This window comes from Olea europaea, unplaced genomic scaffold (genome assembly GCF_002742605.1).
Source record: "Olea europaea var. sylvestris unplaced genomic scaffold, O_europaea_v1 scaffold1026, whole genome shotgun sequence".
Taxonomy (NCBI): domain Eukaryota; kingdom Viridiplantae; phylum Streptophyta; class Magnoliopsida; order Lamiales; family Oleaceae; genus Olea; species Olea europaea.
In genome coordinates this window covers 8,501-28,190 of record NW_019227591.1, presented here as the reverse complement: position 1 = coordinate 28,190, position 19,690 = coordinate 8,501, and the positions used below count along the sequence as shown (strand labels likewise).

The 19,690-nt window shown below is 36.9% G+C and overlaps 2 protein-coding genes and 2 pseudogenes across 2 annotated transcripts; 2 read left to right on the top strand and 2 right to left on the bottom strand.

The window, feature by feature from the left end:
* Nucleotides 1-3,403, top strand: part of LOC111372784 — a 32,634-nt pseudogene extending 29,231 nt beyond the window's left edge.
* Nucleotides 3,404-3,779: 376 nt separating this feature from the next.
* On the bottom strand, nucleotides 3,780-6,266 carry LOC111372788 (root phototropism protein 3-like). The gene is made up of 2 exons (XM_022995193.1): nucleotides 5,397-6,266; nucleotides 3,780-4,584 (listed from the first exon to the last, which is right to left on the bottom strand). Exons 1-2 carry the CDS (start codon nucleotides 6,105-6,107, stop codon nucleotides 4,054-4,056), a joined length of 1,242 nt encoding a protein of 413 aa, XP_022850961.1. The 5' UTR covers nucleotides 6,108-6,266; the 3' UTR covers nucleotides 3,780-4,053.
* Nucleotides 6,267-7,141: 875 nt separating this feature from the next.
* On the top strand, nucleotides 7,142-13,219 carry LOC111372783 (annotated as a pseudogene).
* A 169-nt stretch (nucleotides 13,220-13,388) lies between these two features.
* Nucleotides 13,389-15,883, bottom strand: LOC111372787 (root phototropism protein 3-like). The gene is made up of 2 exons (XM_022995192.1): nucleotides 15,006-15,883; nucleotides 13,389-14,171 (listed from the first exon to the last, which is right to left on the bottom strand). The coding sequence occupies exons 1-2, from the start codon at nucleotides 15,708-15,710 to the stop codon at nucleotides 13,641-13,643; spliced, it is 1,236 nt and encodes a 411-aa protein (XP_022850960.1). The 5' UTR covers nucleotides 15,711-15,883; the 3' UTR covers nucleotides 13,389-13,640.
* Nucleotides 15,884-19,690: the final 3,807 nt, after the last annotated feature.

Below are 19,690 nucleotides of genomic sequence, written 5' to 3'. Positions count from 1 at the left end.
TTACTAACAGCTTAAACTTCCAGATGGTCTGATTTATATGCCTAGTTCAAAAACAAAAAATATTCAAATGCCTTGCAGGAAATGAAGGATCAGGGTGCTACTGAAGATAGATTGGTACTTCTGAAGGGTGTAAGCGGAGCATTCAGGCTAGGTGTTCTCACAGCTCTAGTCGGTGTTAGTGGAGCTGGTAAAACGACTCTGATGGATGTGTTGGCTGGATGAAAAACGGGTGGATATATTGAGGGAAATATTAAAATATCTGGTTATCCAAAGAAGCAAGGAACCTTTGCTCGGATTTCTGGATACTGTGAACAGAATGACATCCATTCTCCTTATGTTACAGTTTATGAGTCACTTCTCTATTCAGCTTGGCTGCGTTTGGCCCCAGAAATTGATGCTTGAACAAGAAAGGTTGGTTATCTCAAGATATTATGTATTTAAGCAGTCCAATAACAACTACAGTAACGAGCTAAATCGTATTGCACATTTACAAGAGAAAATTATGTACGTTGTCTATCAATCTACCTCAGCTCACCTCCTTTTCTAACTGATGGAGTAAACATAGATGGAGTTATCTATTTAAGTCATTTGTTTTAAATGAAAGTTCTACTTAAATTCATGAACGTGTAAAAAAATTAAATTCAGATATGGAGTGTCTTCCATTTACTTGAGTCTCATGAAGCTGTCTCACAGAAGAGTTGAAGAAAATAGTGAAAATTGAGTTACCGTTGGAATAATCACCCAATGCAAAATCTTGATCTGCACTTTATAGCTTTAAAATAAACAATATTACTAAATAAGAAGGACCATGAAATTCTAGTAAGTTTCCCGCCGTTTGAACCATGACCAGAATCTAATCAATTGGAAATCAGCGAATGCACCTAATAATATTTTGTTCTGGTTATATTTCAGACATTCGTTGAGGAAATTATGGAACTTGTAAACCTAACTTCATTTAGAGGAGTACTAGTTGCCTTACCTGGGGTCAGTGGTCTCTCCATGGAGCAGCGCAAGAGGCTAATAATCGCGGTTGAGCTGGTGGCAAATCCATCCATAATATTCATGGACAAGCTGACTTCAGGACTGGATGCAAGAGCTGCTGCAGTTGTGATGAAAACAGCCAGAAACACTGTAGACACTGGAAGAACAGTTGTATGCACCATCAATCAGCCTAGCATTGACATAATTGAATCATTCGATGAGGTGAGATTCTGTTGATAGCTAAGCAAATGTTGATGCTTCTTTCCTTTTAAGTTTTACAATACCAATTAGATAAATGGATTTGCAGCTAATGCTACCAAAAAATATCACCTGAAAGATCTCGAGCTTGATGGTCTAACTGCACTTTGATGAACACAATCAGTCTGTAAATACCTGTAACAAAGGCAACGAGGTGTGTGCTCGTCGCTCCTTCTATGCTTAAGTCAGATAGGAAATTTAGTGCGTGAGGCTATAAACTGAGGATAATAAAAACGTACCTTGATGTTGAGCCTTGGCCAAGTATTTATTGGTGTTGCTGAAAGAGTCATTTTCCCCTTAGGACTAGGTGTTGGAGTTTGATTAGAAGTATATTGTTAAGAGTTCTAATCAAGGAAGGAGTAGACTTGGTGGGGTCTATTTTTTGGAGATTAAGTCAGTGGGTAGGGTCAAATAAGAGATAAGCCCGACCTAAAAGAAACCCCAACCTAAAACCGGCGTGACACGCCAAGATCAACTCGGGATCAAAGGTCGAGGTCGAGGTCGAGGATCGTGGGTAAATTGAGGTCTAGTTCGGGGTTACCAATCCGGAATCATCAGCAGCTATTTTTAATGAAGCAAGGGGGACAGAAGATATATGTAGGGCCACTGGGTCGACATCCTTGCCTTCTGATCGAGTACTTTGAGTTGAGCTGAGATGATCCAAATGATAAGATTTCTTCTTCACATGTAGATGATCAAACGTGTTGGCTGAAATCTTGTTTTATCTTTATCCAAGGGAATTAAAGGGGGACGAAAAATAAGGGATGGCTTCAATCCTGCAACCTGGATGTTGGAAGTAACATCTTCAGCTGAATAAATGATTTTGGGGGTTGATTTTGCAGAAATGTACAAAATCTCAGAACTCTTCAGGTCAGTTCATCCACAGATTAACTAATCGGAGTCAGGGTTATAGTAGATAACATGCTTAAGACTCTAATTTGAATTTGGAAGGAACAAGGCTCTCATTAACGAATTAAGTACTCCACCCCCTGTTATGAAGTATCTGCATTTCTCAACTCAATATTCACAGCCTTTCTTCATCCAATGCATGGCATGTCTATGGAAACAACAGTGGTCATTTTGGCGCAATCCTCCTTATACTGCAGTAAGACTTCTGTATACAACCATCCTTGCCATCCTATTAGGATCGATGGTCTGGGATCTCGGTCCTAGAATGTTAGTGCAAAAAAAATTACTTTTGCAATCATACTTAAGGATATCTTTTTTCTTCATCAAAATGCATATTCTTTTGGGATATCATGCATTGCAGGGATAGAGAACAAGATATTTTTAACGCTATGGGTTCTATGTACGCTTCTGTCCTGTTCCTTGGGTTCCAAAGTGCCTCGTCAGTACAGCCTGTCATTGTTGTCGAGCGGACGGTCTTTTACAGAGAAAGGGCTGCTGGAATGTATTCCTCCTTGCCATATGCCTTTGGACAAGTATGTTTGCAACTTAGCTAGACGGGTTCTAGTAAATCTTTAATCTGTTACATAACAACTATATTTAACTTTACTTCTTCCCATCTGGTTCTAATCTTAGAAATTCTTGCGCAGGCCGTCATTGAAATTCCATATATATTTGCCCAGGCTATTATATATGGAACCATTGTGTATGCAATGATTGGTCTTGAATGGACAGCAGAAAAATACATTTGGTATATATTTTTTATGTTTTTTACTCTACTTCACCTATCATGGCATGATGGCTGTTGCTGTGGCTTCTAATCTTTATATTTCCAACATCATGTCTTCTGGGATTTTTGCATTATGGAATCTCTTTTCGGGATTTATAATTCCATGACCTGTAAGTTTTTAAAATCTTATTTGATATAAAACATGCATATGAATATATTTACAATCAGGCACTTGAACTAAATCTAGTATTTGTTTTCGTTGTTCAACAGAGGGCTCCTGTGTGGGGGAGATGGCTACATTGGGCATGTCCCGTTGCCTGGACAGTATATGGCTTAGTTGCATCACAATACAAAGGTGCAAACCATCAGCTTGACACGAAGCAGTCCGTTCAAGAGTTCCTCAGAAGTTATTTTGGGTTCAGACAAGATTTTGTTGGTGAGGTTGCAGCAGTTGTCGTTGGGTTTGCAGCTGCTTTTGCTCTTATATTTGCATTCTCCATTAAGGCTCTCACTTTTCAAAGGCGATAAGGATTTTCGAGTCAACAGCAGCAAACTAATGGCCTTTTGTTGGTCTTGTTCATAATAATTTACAGTTACTACATGAATCTTCTATCGCCACGCGGTTCAGTTCAAGCAGGGGAGAATGAAACTTGATGCTAACTGGGTTTAAATGTAAATTGAAAGAAGGATTAGCTCTTTGAGGAATGTGGATTTTATGTTATCAAAGAACATGATCCACATTCCTCATAAATTCGAGGTCGGCTACTTGAATTTCTTTTTCACTGCTCTTTCTCAATTCATTGCTTGACTTACCGGAAGATCTAAAGCAATTATATCCTTAGCAACTAAAAGTCTTGATCATTTGCTCTACCTATGGTCCTGTGTGGTAATTTGCATATGGTAGTATGATGAGTTTCGCCTGCAATATGAATTGATTTAATGGAAAATTACAAGGCATAATTAATAAGATAGAGAGTATGATACAAATTTGATCCTATTTAAAGGGAAAATTACAAAAGTCAGTATCACTTGCATGTCTTGCTTTTACAGCTATATATATATATATATATATATTCGGATATGTTTGTTCTCAAGTTGGACAATAGGGGTCAGAGAATGGATATCACTCCTGTAGATCAAAGAGTCGAGCAGCAATTTTTTCCCTTCATCAAGCTCGATCACGACAATGATTTCCTCCATTTGTTAGCATTTTTAGTGTTTACGAGCCTTGTTTTCATCTGTAACGGAGTTTTTAGCCCTATTCCAACCTCGGCTTCTCTTTCAACGTCTTCATTCCTGTTTCCCCTAAGTGTTGGAATTCCAAACTTCCTCCAAACGAGAAATCCTTTCTTTTTCTCCATTAGCTTATCAATCTTTCCTTCCAGTGCCATGCAATGGCTCTGTAGCCTTAGTACATCTTCTTTCAACCTCTTTATTTCCATCTGTTGCACATTTATTTCGCGCTTTGACAAGCACCGGGACGAGGCATCTAGTGCGATGTTTGGACTAAGCATGCCACTGAAAGGGCCACTGAAATCAAGAATCTGCTTATTGAGCTTGTTTTGCTCTGAAAAGAGCACTTGAACTACAGTTCGAACAGGCAATCGCTCGTTTTGAGCTGCATGAATGGATGCCTCTAATGACAGTTTTCTGCTATCAATTAGCTTACAAAGCCTGTTTCTCTCTTTCTTTGACACCCCTGGATGTGCCTGCCAGAATAATGAATCTTGATTAATTCCACAGAATCCTTCAATTTTCAGGAGTTCATCTGCATTTATGTAGTCAAACCAGGGTGAATCGGAACTGAACCAAACTCCTATTCCGAAAATGCTTTTAGAGGAAATCATATTGAACCAGGTTCCTTTAAAAACTTTTCTAACTACCAGAAGCACTTTTATAAAATTAGCCAAATAGGTCTAAAAACAGTTTTTGAATATCAAAAGATCTTTTGACTTTTCAAAAGACATGCCAAATGGACTCTAGAAAGCCAGGAAGGCAGAAAAAAATTGGTACTTATGCTGCTTGAATTTCTATTTGGTTGCATAAGGCTATTTTAAATACTTGAAATTAGGTTTTTAAATGGAAGTGAACTGTTTGGTTCATAATTACATTAGGAACCAACGATTCCCATTTGTTCTTGATTCGGCTCTCTTCAAAATGAGACCAAAGCAGACCGTTCCACCGCCAAACAAATTGACAACATATATAAAATCCAATGCTTAGGGCATCTTGGTACCTTTTTGTCAGGATAAGATGTATATAAACAAACAGACAGAGCCACAAAAATATAAAATATTGTACCCTGGCTGCTTCAATGTTTAGCTGAAGAATCTGGTATTGGTGACAATACAAGAAATCTCACTATTCTATCCAATTTGTGAACCAGAAAGAACCTTGAGATTTCTAATTTACTTATAATAATCAAATGGGAGGTTCAAAGTTGGAGCTTAAAACACATATTGACATAGAGTGTGCGTTAAAATGTGAAGCAAAGAGAGAAATATTGTTCGATATAACTTACTTTGAGGTAGGTATCAATGGCACGATACAATCCATCTTCCATGGCACGAGCATGACTTGGAACCTCGCTAGCAAGAGCAACAAATTCGGACGATGTCAAATTGGAATCAACGGCCGCTTCTGCAAGGTAACAATCCACCAGTTTCGTGACTTTAATAAGGGCAGCTCCACTTCTTACAGCTTCATCCAAATTCATGAAGCTCCTCACCAGTCGAAGAACAAGTTCAACATCTAGCAGGGTTGTACAAGTGTGACTAAATGATGGTATCATCAGTTCACTCAAGGAAGCCTGGTCGAGTTGCCATGAAACACGCTTTTCAAGCTCAGCACGATAAGCAGGCTCGACGCAAACCATGCTAGCAATGCGTAGTAGCCTTAGCAAGAAGTTGCAAGGAATTGATTCCTTCTCAGGAGGAAGAATTCCCACTAGAGTTTCAACAAAGAACCTTTTCTTCATCCATGAAGTGGTGATACTCTCGGGGGACTCCTCGGCATTCGGAATCATTTTTTTACCGTCCCCGTCCAACAGGTCGGGAAGCCATTTGGAAGCATAATGTGTTATGATTGAACCAATTAAATCTGGCCTCACCCCTTTTTCCTTAATGCTGGAGAGTCTCTTGACGAAATTATCGATGTCGAGAATGCAGGCATCATCGAACCAGCAAAATTCGGACTCGAAATGTGTTTCCAACATTTGTTTCTGCATTTTCATGGACTAATTTTTGGAGTTGGAACTGAGAACTCTTTGAAGTACAAATGGCTCTTTTAAGACACTGTATGGTAGTGATTGGAAAAGTATGCAAGTCATCTTATGTTAGGATTTCCTATCCATTTATATCGGGTCTGTATTATCCCAACCGGTCCAGTCGACCTATTCTAAGGTTCCATTTGGTGTACCATATTATATCGTATAAAGAATAGAGAATAAAATTAGAATGGACAATAATAGGGGACGGTAATCTGGTAAATTATTCTGGTCTTCTAGTAAAAATAAATGTAATACATCTTAATTCACCCTAATACCATCTACCTACTACTATTCATTCTGGGTTTACTAAATCCTTTATATGGTGTTCCGTTCCAAGAATTCGAACAGGGTTTTGTACCAATCCGATAAAAACGAATAGATTAGATCAAAATACAAAAAATTATCAAAAATAAATAGTTACCCTACACAATAGTTTTAACTACAATAATAAAAGGCAAAGAACACGATACCAAGAGGGCCACATTTGAAGGTCCATAAATATCGAGATATGCAAATTCACCACTTTAGAATTGTCACTATTTGTCCTAAAGCTTCTAGTAATCGCAACAACACAAAACGGCACCCAACGTCCAATGGCAAAATCGTCCAACTTTTATCATATTGCTCGAAACTGAATTCTGACAATACCATAGGATCCATATCACTACCAACAACATTTTGTCTTTTAAAGTCGTCGTCTGAAACCACCGGATGCACCCTCATTTGGCTTGCTGGCGTCCCCATGTGCTACTCTCCCGATAGCGCCTCCACCTGCACAGTCACAGATTTCTCAACAACACAAGTTTTGATATCATTTGTCGCGAAAATCCCTCGAGAAATCTTGATTTTAGGCTAAAAAAACCAAATGAACACCAAACAATCAAGGCTCGACCCAAAACTTTCACCTTCACTTTGATTGCTCCAAGATTTACATCCACAAAGGATGCAGTGGTGGTAATTTGCAAGCCACAAAGGCAAGGGAAAACAAAGAGGTACCAATGGTAATCACTCAACCAAGAAACGACTCCTCACTATGTTTTTCTATCTTCAAAATACACGTACACCACACACACGGCTGTTGGAGGAAGAAGCATAATATATAGATACATTGGGTTATTAGGTTTGGGCTTAACTTATTCATTTAAATGGGCCAAAGATATATCTCTCAATGGGCTAAGTTAATGGACCAACAATAATCCAAAATCACATAATTAATCAAATCACCAATCCAACTCCAACTTGGACCTTCCAAAAGTGTCGGTCGTATTTAAGTCGAGTCAAGTTTATGGTATCGATAAATTATCCGTCAACTGTTTTAAATCATCGCCCAGATTTATTGAATATCAAAACTCAACACTCATGGTGTACCTGTACTATCATCTGCAAAACACAAATACTAACTAAACAGGCAGGATCCCAAATATTTGAATTGACAATTTCTAAAGGTATGTGTTTTTTATTGAATGAATTTCGAAATGTAGATTGACAAAGTTTGCCATATGTATGGACTAGAATACAAAAGTACAAGTTTCTTAACAAGAGAAACAAGATAGGTCAAGGCCTTCAGAACTAGATAAGGAATTTGATTACTGCGATAGTCTAACTTTTTTGTGTCTGCTATTTACGTTGCAACACTTGATAGTTATTGAAGCAACTATAGAAAAACTATTATTGGTACAAAATTTAGTAAAGCAGAATCTAAGTAGTAATTAGTTAAGAGCTTGTGGATTCCATTTTAGCGTGTATTCAGTTGCCTTTTAGGACCGAATGAATTTTTATCAATGGTTTCTCATACCTGTTTACCAATGATGATTTCTTACATGTGATTTTAGCTTACTGTAATGGCTACCATGGCAATGACTGTCTTCTTCCAAACTAAAATGGACCGAGATAACCAAACTGATGGAGGGATTTATGCTCGTGCTCTATTTTACTCTGTCGCTACAATTATGTTCAATGGAATATCAGAGATAAGCCTGACTATTCAGGAGCTTCCAATCTTCTACAAGCAAGGGGATTTTCTCTTTTTTCCCTCATGGGCATATGCACTTCCGGCTTGGATACTCCAAATCCCTGTTACCTTTCTTGAAGCAGCCGTGTGGGTGATAGTCACTTACTATGAAATTGGATTTGATCCTAATTTTGGAAGGTAGAAATAATAATGCAATCCACTGAATGCCAGTGTCTCTCCAATATAAAATTATCTATTGAGTATCAATCAGAGTTCACATTGCAGATTCCTCAAACAGTACATGCTGCTCTTATTAGAGGCTCAAATGGCTTCTTCATTATTTTGAATGATCGGGGCAATGGGTAGGAACATGATAATTGGAACCGCATGTGGGTTTTCTGTATTGCTTGGCTTTGTCCTGTCACGAGGTATAGAATGTCACTTATGAGAATCATTCTTTTTCATATTGAAAAAAAAGAATGCTAAATTTCTGTGTTTTACTGTTTTGTTTATGCTTTTGGCCAGTACTCCAGAAAGTGTAAAGAAGTAGCGGATATGGGGTAACTGGTTCTCTCCAGTGATATATACAGAAAATGCTATTCTTGTAATGATTTTACTGGGCATAGTTGGAGACATGTAAGCCTGATATTGTTTTCAGCTTGAAAAAGAATGAACTAATAATCAAGTTCACTTTTCTTCTTAAAGGTACCCTCAAACACGAACGAATCACTGGGAGTCGAGATTTTAAAGTCTTAAGGATTTTTTCCTGAAGCATACTGGTATTGGATAGGAGAAGGGGCTTTATTTGGCTTCATACTTCTACAAAACTCCTGTTTCATTCTCGCTCTCACTCATCTTAATCGTGAGCATCTTCATTTTTTATGATTTCGTTACATGTTTGTTTGAAGTTGACGCAGTAACATACTGAAATATGCTGCAGCTCTGGGAAAGCCTCAAGCTGTTCTGATGGAACAAGATAAAAGGGAAGATAATCGGGTTCCAAGTAACGAAACTGGTATGTTTTATCCTAAGAGTAAAATCAATATACGTGTTTATTATGTTGTTTCTGGTATAATGATGATACTACTGAAATTTCAATTAAAATTCAGAAACAGGAGATGAAAGTAGAAAGGCAAACATTGAAAAGAAAGGAACAATTCTTCCATTTGAACCGCACTCCATTTCATTCAATGAAGTCACATACTCTGTTGGCATGCTGCTGGTAACTAAAAATTGAACATAATATTTTGGTGGAGGTCTCTTCGTTTAAAAGTTGCAAAGAGCTTCACGTTAGAAACTCCTTGTTGAATCTTCAACATTTAAATATATTAACGTTTCTTCTCTATAATAGCTTCTCAGAGATAGGCAACAGAAGGGTTCAAGGTTCGCCACCATCTATTTATGAAAAGCAGTACATGGCAGCCTTTGATGAAAAAAATCTGGCATAAATGTGAGGGGAGTGTAGAAAAACACAATTAAACAAATAAATGAGTCCCCTTACTAACAGCTTAAACTTCCAGATGGTCTGATTTATATGCCTAGTTCAAAAACAAAAAATATTCAAATGCCTTGCAGGAAATGAAGGATCAGGGTGCTACTGAAGATAGATTGGTACTTCTGAAGGGTGTAAGCGGAGCATTCAGGCTAGGTGTTCTCACAGCTCTAGTGGGTGTTAGTGGAGCTGGTAAAACGACTCTGATGGATGTGTTGGCTGGATGAAAAACGGGTGGATATATTGAGGGAAATATTAAAATATCTGGTTATCCAAAGGAGCAAGGAACCTTTGCTCGGATTTCTGGATACTCTGAACAGAATGACATCCATTCTCCTTATGTTACAGTTTATGAGTCACTTCTCTATTCAGCTTGGCTGCGCTTGGCCCCAGAAATTGATGCTCGAACAAGAAATTTTGGTTATCTCAAGATTTAAGCAGTCCAATAACAACTACAGTAACGATCTAAATCGTATTTCACATTTACAAGAGAAAATTATGTACGTTGTCTATCAATCTACCTCAGCTCACCTCCTTTTCTAACTGATGGAGTAAACATAGATGGAGTTATCTATTTAAGTCCTTTGTTTTAAATGAAAGTTCTACTTAAATTCATGAACATGTAAAAAAATTTAATTCAGATATGGAGTGTCTTCCATTTACTTGAGTCTCATGAAGCTGTCTCACAGAAGAGTTGAAGAAAATAGTGAAAATTGAGTTACCGTTGGAATAATCACCCAATGCAAAATCTTGATCTGCACTTTATAGCTTTAAAATAAACAATATTACTAAATAAGAAGGACCATGAAATTCTAGTAAGTTTCCCGCCGTTTGAACCATGACCAGAATCTAATCAATTGGAAATCAGCGAATGCACCTAATAATATTTTGTTCTGGTTATATTTCAGACATTCGTTGAGGAAATTATGGAACTTGTAAACCTAACTTCATTTAGAGGAGTACTAGTTGCCTTACCTGGGGTCAGTGGTCTCTCCATGGAGCAGCGCAAGAGGCTAATAATCGCGGTTGAGCTGGTGGCAAATCCATCCATAATATTCATGGACGAGCTGACTTCAGGACTGGATGCAAGAGCTGCTGCAGTTGTGATAAAAACAACGAGAAACACTGTAGACACTGGAAGAACAGTTGTATGCACCATCAATCAGCCTAGCATTGACATAATTGAATCATTCGATGAGGTGAGATTCTGTTGATAGCTAAGTAAATGTTGATGCTTCTTTCCTTTTAAGTTTTACAATACCAATTAGATAAATGGATTTGCAGCAGATGCTACCAAAAAATATCACCTGAAAGATCTCGAGCTTGATGGTCTAACTTCACTTTGATGAACACAATCGGTCTGTGAATACCTGCAACAAAGGCAACGAGGTGTGTGCTCGTCGCTCCTCCGATACTTAAGTCAGATAGGGAATTTAGTGCGTGAGGCTATAAACTGAGGATAATGAAAACGTACCTTGATGTTGAGCCTTGGCCAAGTATTTATAGGTGTTGGTGGGGAAGCTGTAGAAGGATTCTATTACTGAAAGAGTCATTTTCCCCTTAGGACTAAGTGTTGGATTTTGATTAGAAGTATATTGTTAAGAGTTCTAATCAAGGAAGGAGTAGACTTGGTGGGGTCTATTTTTTGGAGATTAAGTCGGTGGGTAGGGTCGGATAAGAGATAACCCCGACCTAAAAGAAACCCTGACCTAAAACTGGCGTGACACGCCAAGATCAACTCAGGGTCAAAGGTCGAGGTCGAGGATCGTGGGTAAATTGAGGTCTAGTTCGGGGTTACCAATCCGGAATCATCAGCAGCTATTTTTAATGAAGCAAGGGGGACAGAAGATATATGTAGGGCCACTGGGTCGACATCCTTGCCATCTGATCGAGTACTTTGAGTTGAGCTGAGATGATCCAAATGATAAGATTTCTTCTTCACATGTAGATGATCAAACGTGTTGGCTGAAGGCTTGTTTTATCCAAGGGAATTAAAGGAGTAAGAAAAATAAGGGATGGCTTCAATCCTGCAACCTGGATGTTGGAAGTAACATCTTCAGCTCAATAAATGATTTTGGGGGTTGATTTTGCAGAAATGTACAAAAACTCAGAACTCTACAGGTCAGTTCATCCACAGATTAACTTATCGGAGTCAGGGTTATAGTAGATAACATGCTTAAGACTCTAATTTGAATTTGGAAGGAACAAGGCTCTCATTAACGAATTAAGTACTCCACCCCCTGTTATGAAGTATCTGCATTTCTCAACTCAATATTCACAGCCTTTCTTCATCCAATGCATGGCATGTCTATGGAAACAACAGTGCTCATTTTGGCGCAATCCTCCTTATACTGCAGTAAGACTTCTGTATACAACCATCCTTGCCATCCTATTAGGATCGATGGTCTGGGATCTCGGTCCTAGAATGTTAGTGCAAAAAAAATTACTTTTGCAATCATACTTAAGGATATCTTTTTTCTTCATCAAAATGCATATTCTTTTGGGATATCATGCATTGCAGGGATAGAGAACAAGATATTTTTAACGCTATGGGTTCTATGTACGCTTCTGTCCTGTTCCTTGGGTTCCAAAGTGCCTCGTCAGTACAGCCTGTCATCGTTGTCGAGCGGACGGTCTTTTACAGAGAAAGGGCTGCTGGAATGTATTCCTCCTTGCCATATGCCTTTGGACAAGTATGTTTGCAACTTAGCTAGACGGGTTCTAGTAAATCTTTAATCTGTTACATAACAACTATATTTAACTTTACTTCTTCCCATCTGGTTCTAATCTTAGAAATTCTTGCGCAGGCCGTCATTGAAATTCCATATATATTTGCTCAGGCTATTATATATGGAACCATTGTGTATGCAATGATTGGTCTTGAATGGACAGCAGAAAAATACATTTGGTATATATTTTTTATGTTTTTTACTCTACTTCACCTATCATGGCATGATGGCTGTTGCTGTGGCTTCTAATCTTTATATTTCCAACATCATGTCTTCTGGGATTTTTGCATTATGGAATCTCTTTTCGGGATTTATAATTCCATGACCTGTAAGTTTTTAAAATCTTATTTGATATAAAACATGCATATGAATATATTTACAATCAGGCACTTGAACTAAATCTAGTATTTGTTTTCGTTGTTCAACAGAGGGCTCCTGTGTGGGGGAGATGGCTACATTGGGCATGTCCCGTTGCCTGGACAGTAAATGGCTTAGTTGCATCACAATACAAAGGTGCAAACCATCAGCTTGACACGAAGCAGTCCGTTCAAGAGTTCCTCAGAAGTTATTTTGGGTTCAGACAAGATTTTGTTGGTGAGGTTGCAGCAGTTGTCGTTGGGTTTGCAGCTGCTTTTGCTCTTATATTTGCATTCTCCATTAAGGCTCTCACTTTTCAAAGGCGATAAGGATTTTCGAGTCAACAGCAGCAAACTAATGGCCTTTTGTTGGTCTTGTTCATAATAATTTACAGTTACTACATGAATCTTCTATTGCCACGCGGTTCAGTTCAAGCAGGGGAGAATGAAACTTGATGCTAACTGGGTTTAAATGTAAATTGAAAGAAGGATTAGCTCTTTGAGGAATGTGGATTTTATGTTATCAAAGAACATGATCCACATTCCTCATAAATTCGAGGTCCGCTACTTGAATTTCTTTTTCACTGCTCTTTCTCAATTCATTGCTTGACTTACCGGAAGATCTAAAGCAATTATATCCTTAGCAACTAAAAGTCTTGATCATTTGCTCTACCTATGGTCCTGTGTGGTAATTTGCATATGGTAGTATGATGAGTTTCGCCTGCAATATGAATTGATTTAATGGAAAATTACAAGGCATAATTAATAAGATAGAGAGTATGATACAAATTTGATCCTATTTAAAGGGAAAATTACAAAAGTCAGTATCACGTGCATGTCTTGCTTTTACAGCTATATATATATTTGGATATGTTTGTTCTCAAGTTGGACAATAGGGGTCGGAGAATGGATATCACTCTCGTAGATCAAAGAGTCGAGCAGCAATTTTTTTCCCTTCATCAAGCTCGATCACGATAATGATTTCCTCCATTTGTTAGCATTTTTAGTGTTTACGAGCCTTGTTTTCATCTGTAACGGAGTTTTTAGCCCTATTCCAACCTCGGCTTCTCTTTCAACGTCTTCATTCCTGTTTCCCCTAAGTGTTGGAATTCCAAACTTCCTCCAAACGAGAAATCCTTTCTTTTTCTCCATTAGCTTATCAATCTTTCCTTCCAGTGCCATGCAATGGCTCTGTAGCCTTAGTACATCTTCTTTCAACCTCTTTATTTCCATCTGTTGCACATTTATTTCGCGCTTTGACAAGCACCGGGACGAGGCATCTAGTGCGATGTTTGGACTAAGCATGCCACTGAAAGGGCCACTGAAATCAAGAATCTGCTTATTGAGCTTGTTTTGCTCTGAAAAGAGCACTTGAACTACAGTTCGAACAGGCAATCGCTCGTTTTGAGCTGCATGAATGGATGCCTCTAATGACAGTTTTCTGCTATCAATTAGCTTACAAAGCCTGTTTCTCTCTTTCTTTGACACCCCTGGATGTGCCTGCCAGAATAATGAATTAATTCCACAGAATCCTTCAATTTTCAGGAGTTCATCTGCATTTATGTAGTCAAACCAGGGTGAATCGGAACTGAACCAAACTCTTATTCTGAAAATGCTTTTAGAGGAAATCATATTGAACCTGGTTCCTTTAAAAGCTTTTCTAACTATCAGAAACACTTTCATAAAATTAGCCAAATAGGTCTAAAAACAATTTTTGGATATCAAAAGATCTTTTGACTTTTCAAAAGACATGCCAAATGGGCACTTAGAAAGCCAGGAAGGCAGAAACTGAGTGAACGATCAATCAGAGAGAAAAAAATTGGTACTTATACTGCTTGAATTTCTATTTGGTTGCATAAGGCTATTTTAAATACTTGAAATTAGGTTTTTAAATGGAAGTGAACTGTTTGGTTCATAATTACATTAGGAACCAACGATTCCCATTTGTTCTTGATTCGGTTCTCTTCAAAATCAGACCAAAGCAGACCGTTCCACCGCCAAACAAATGGACAACATATATAAAATCCAATGTTTATGGCATCTTGGTACCTTTTTGTCAGGATGAGATGTATGTAAACAAACTGACAGAGCCACAAAAATATAAAATATTGTACACTAGCTGCTTAAATGTTTAGCTGAAGAATCGAGTATTGGTGACAATACAAGAAATCCCACTATTCTATCCAATTTGTGAACCAGAAAGAACCTTGAGATTTCTAATCTACTTATAATAATCAAATGGGAGGTTCAAAGTTGGAGCTTAAAACACATATTGACATAGAGTGAGTGTTAAAATGTGACGCAAAGAGAGAAATATTGTTCGATATATCTTACTTTGAGGTAGGTATCAATGGCACGATACAATCCATCTTCCATGGCACGAGCATGACTTGGAACCTCGCTAGCAAGAGCAACAAATTCGGACGATGTCAAATTGGAATCAACGGCCGCTTCTGCAAGGTAACAATCCACCAGTTTCGTGACTTTAATAAGGGCAGCTCCACTTCTTACAGCTTCATCCAAATTCATGAACCTCCTCACCAGTCGAAGAACAAGTTCAACATCTAGCAGGGTTGTACAAGTGTGACTAAATGATGGTATCATCAGTTCACTCAAGGAAGCCTGGTCGAGTTGCCATGAAACACGCTTTTCAAGCTCATCACGATAAGCAGGCTCAACGCGAACCATGCTAGCAATGCGTAGTAGCCTCAGCAAGAAGTTGCAAGGAATTGATTCCTTCTCAGGAGGAAGAATTCCCACTAGAGTTTCAACAAAGAACCTTTTCTTCATCCATGAAGTGGTGACACTCTCGGGGGATTCCTCGGCGTTCGGAATCGTTTTTTTACCATCATCGTCCAACAGATCGGGAAGCCATTTGGAAGCATAATGTGTTATGATTGAACCAATTAAATCTGGCCTCACCCCTTTTTCCTTGATGCTGGAGAGTCTCTTGACGAAATTATCAATGTCAAGAATGCAGGCATCGTCGAACAAGAAAAATTCAGACTCGAAATGTGTTGCTAACATTAGTTTCTGCATTTTGATGGACTAATTTTTGGAGTTGGAACTAAGAACTCTTTGAAGTACAAATGGCTCTTTTAAGACACTGTATAGTAGTGATTGGAAAAGTATGCAAGTCATCTTATGTTAGGATTTCCTATCCATTTATATCGGGTCTGTATTATCCCAACCGGTCCAGTCGACCTATTCTAAGGTTCCATTTGATATACCATATTATATCGTATAAAGAATAGAGAATAAAATTAGAATGGACAATAATAGGGGATGGTAATCTGGTAAATATTCTGGTCTTCTAGTAAAAATAAATGTAATACATCTTAATTCACCCTAATACCATCTACCTACTACTATTCATTCTGGGTTTACTAAATCCTTTATATGGTGTTCCGTTCCAAGAATTCGAACAGGGTTTTGTACCAATCCGATAAAAATGAATAGATCAGATCAAAATACAAGAAATTATTAGATAAAAGAAAATATATATAGAGAGAGCGAACTGTCAAGTAATACAATGCACAAAACACAACTTTACTACATAAAATAAAAGAATAACGTGTCGATTTTTTAGGGTGTGAAAGAAGTCTTCTTCATTACAGTAAAAACCTGCATTGGCAAAGTAGACATAGATCGGACAATCACTATAAATCTGTGTATATTTTTCTTGTTTTCTATTTTTATTATTGTTAATTACTTCCCGCACGTTGGGATTAGACCTTAACTCGTGACAAGTATCATAAACATGAGGGAGTTGATATTAAGTGGGAGAAAAAAGACGATATTTTTAACCGTTGGTGCTATAAGCTAGGAGCATGGTTGAATCGAGGAGAAGGATAAGACTGTAAAGAGAGATAGGGATGTAGAGAGGGATCCAATATAAGTCTCTATCAAGCATTTTGTGGTGTTATAATGAGTTTTGTTCTTCACTTGACAGAGAATAAGCCATCATCTGTGTTTGGCTGGAATATTTGAATTAAAATTGCATGTCCTGTTTCTCTCCCTCTTTTCATCCTTAAGTGGTAGATGAAATCATGTAATTATTTGCCTATTCTTATGAGAAAATATTGGTACAAAAATATGGGACCATGGTTGGTAAAAATTGAGGGACAATGCTCCCTTAACCTAAGTGGGCTACCAGCGAAGCAACTAGTACTTGATAGAGCACACAAAGTTAATTTGATTTGACTTTCGTGTGACATCCTTGTAGTACGAAGAGACAACTGTCACGTAAAAAGAAATGACATTTTATATATTGTATATATAGGGACCACCTATTGATATGCCGTCCCTAGTAGTAAACAAATGAAGAAGTGACTGTTTGTTTTATGGTGATATAAGCTTTAATGTCGATGTTGACACAAAAAGTGACAGATCCACCATATTACATATTGAGTATGGCATTTTTGCCTTTTTTAAACAACCTCATTTTAAAAAAATTATTTGTTAGAGATGGAAATTTTATTTCTAAATTATTTTTAACATGACTTTTCACATATGAGTGGAATTTGTTTTCATCAAATGTTTAATAATTGAAATATTTTTCATAATTGAGTGAATGTGAAACTTGAAATCAACACTTTTTCCGTGTAAATCAGCAACTAAATCACTGGGAACATTAGACAAAACGAGAATGGAGTACAATTGGCCCAGGCTCATGTGAAATAAAGACAAAGAAAGAGCAAATTTTCTTGATTTAAATTGCCAAAAAAAACTCAAATAAATTTGTTTGTTTCTGTCCCCCGTTTGGTCTCCATTATTTGGGTTTACAATGGGGGAATAGTGTTTTTTTTTTTTTTTTTAAATGGGTAATATTGAAACATGAAACGGAACTTTTTTTTATATATATAGCAAGGAAAATATCATGTAATATCTTTGAATAATTTCTTTTACTTTTTTCTTTTTTGACAAATTATGAAGTTAGATTTTCCATACAATAAAAAGATTTGTTTAATTTGGACATAATTACCGTTAGATATTCTTGAGAAATGGCAAGAAACAATAGTCCTATAAAATCTATGTCAAATTAAATAAAATCTAAATAGCTTTTACGATACTTAAACAATTAAACAAGACGTTTATATCAACACTCGAACATTTTATTCGAGTTCAGTTTTTACCCAAAACCACAATTTTCTTCTCTCAAATTATTTCCCCAAAATGGTATTAATTATATTAAATCAATATCAAGTCGAATATAAAAGTCATCCGCGTTCAAAAATGAATTTAAAAATCTTGCTTTCTATAGAATATGTCTCTAATAGATATTCAATATAGCTCATCTTCTCTAAATAATGTTCTTTGGATACAACTCTTTTAATCACGTAATTAAGAAAGTCAATACTAAAATCTTATTTTTCCTTACAATCCAAATTCCATTTAACCTATACAATAGGTATCAAGAAATACAATTATGCTATATGTACAAGCTCGGTGTACAGTCCCCTCATATGGGAGCGGCACCCGCGTATTAATTGGGCGTGGACCCCTTGGTGTACGAGGGCTTTATTCCAAGAAATATATATAACATTTTTACCAAAGAAAACAAATGAATAGTTGATATGAGAACAACACAACAGTGATGTTTTGTCTATATATAAATGGCAGTAAAATTTGTTACCATTCCCTCTTTTTTAGCAATTTATTGAAAATGTCCCTCTGACATGATGTGCTTCTTGATTTTGTATTTTCTCTTTTTCCTCAATCCTTCGAGCCCCCCACCATCCAATTGGGTGGATAACTATTAAATTATAATAATATTATTTAACATCATTGATATTACAACATCGATTTAAAAAGCACATAAGTGCCATTTAAGTGATATGAACAATTAAATGAATCATATAATATCACTTTTAATTGACTCTGTCACGTTATTACATTTAAATTTGTGCTCTTCACCATTAGTACTGGATAGTATTATTTTTAACTAAAGATAAGGTGACGATTCATAAAAGAAATTACATTTTACCAATGTTTTAAAAAGGGATAATAGTAGCTTTGTCCCAAACTTTTTATAACGTTGCAAGCTTTTCCTTATCCTTTCCTTGATTGCAGCCATAATTTCAAACCTTTCAAGTGCTTGCGGCTCAAGGAAACCATTTTTTTGTTAGTTGGCCAAAAAATTAACTTTGACTACATTTTTAATATTTGGTAAACTAGTAAGTTTTTATCTATCACGTTAAATAATTAAAATAATTAAATAAAAAAGAGAACAAATAAAAGAAAAGAAAATATTATCTTCTTCACTCACCCCCACACCCTCGGCTACCCACCAAAACCCCAAACATGAACTTGGTGGTGGGGAATGGGGGTTCGGGTGGCAGTGATAGTGATAGTGGTTTGCAATGATGGTCTATGATGGTGGCGAGGGGTGGTTGATTGGAGTAGTAGGGTCGGATATTGTAGACGGTGATTATGATTTTGGTTTTGATTTGGGTTGGGTTGGGGTGTTGGTGTGGCTGGTTGGGTGAAGAAGATAATTTTTTGTGTTTTATTTTTTTTGTTTATTTCTTTTAATTATTTGATGTGGTAATATAAAATTACTATTTTGCCCTTTTAAAATATTAAAAATGCGGTCACAATTAATTTTTTGATCAACTAATAAAAAAAATGGATGGAAACCATTCATTTATCCTTCAGTCACAAGCACTTGAAAGGTTCCAGACTACAGATGCAACAAATGAAAAGTTAGACAAACCGTCAAAAATGTAAAGGATCAAATCCTTAACCGTCAAAAATAAGTGGATATGGTTAATTTTGTTGGGACCGATGACCAATAATGTAAGAATTGAAATTTAATAAACATCATTTGAAGTAATAAACAAGATCACAAAATATCAAGAATAAGATTTAAAGTAAAGAAGAAAAAGAGAATTTAAGCAGAGGAAAGATAAATTTTATTAAACCCGATAATATGGGGAGAATTACAACGATACAGCAATTTGGTTTAAACTAAACTAAAAGAGGAGCCACATATTTATAGTACACGAGTCAAACCTTAA

Excerpts from the sequence above, each read along its gene's own strand:
- LOC111372788 (XM_022995193.1), bottom strand. The coding sequence starts at position 6,107 with ATGAAAATGCAGAAACAAATGTTGGAAACACATTTCGAGTCCGAATTT. Across the intron at positions 4,585-5,396 it reads CCATTGATACCTACCTCAAA|GCACATCCAGGGGTGTCAAA; the intron begins GTAAGTTATATC and ends TTATTCTGGCAG.
- LOC111372787 (XM_022995192.1), bottom strand. The coding sequence starts at position 15,710 with ATGCAGAAACTAATGTTAGCAACACATTTCGAGTCTGAATTTTTCTTG. Across the intron at positions 14,172-15,005 it reads CCATTGATACCTACCTCAAA|GCACATCCAGGGGTGTCAAA; the intron begins GTAAGATATATC and ends TTATTCTGGCAG.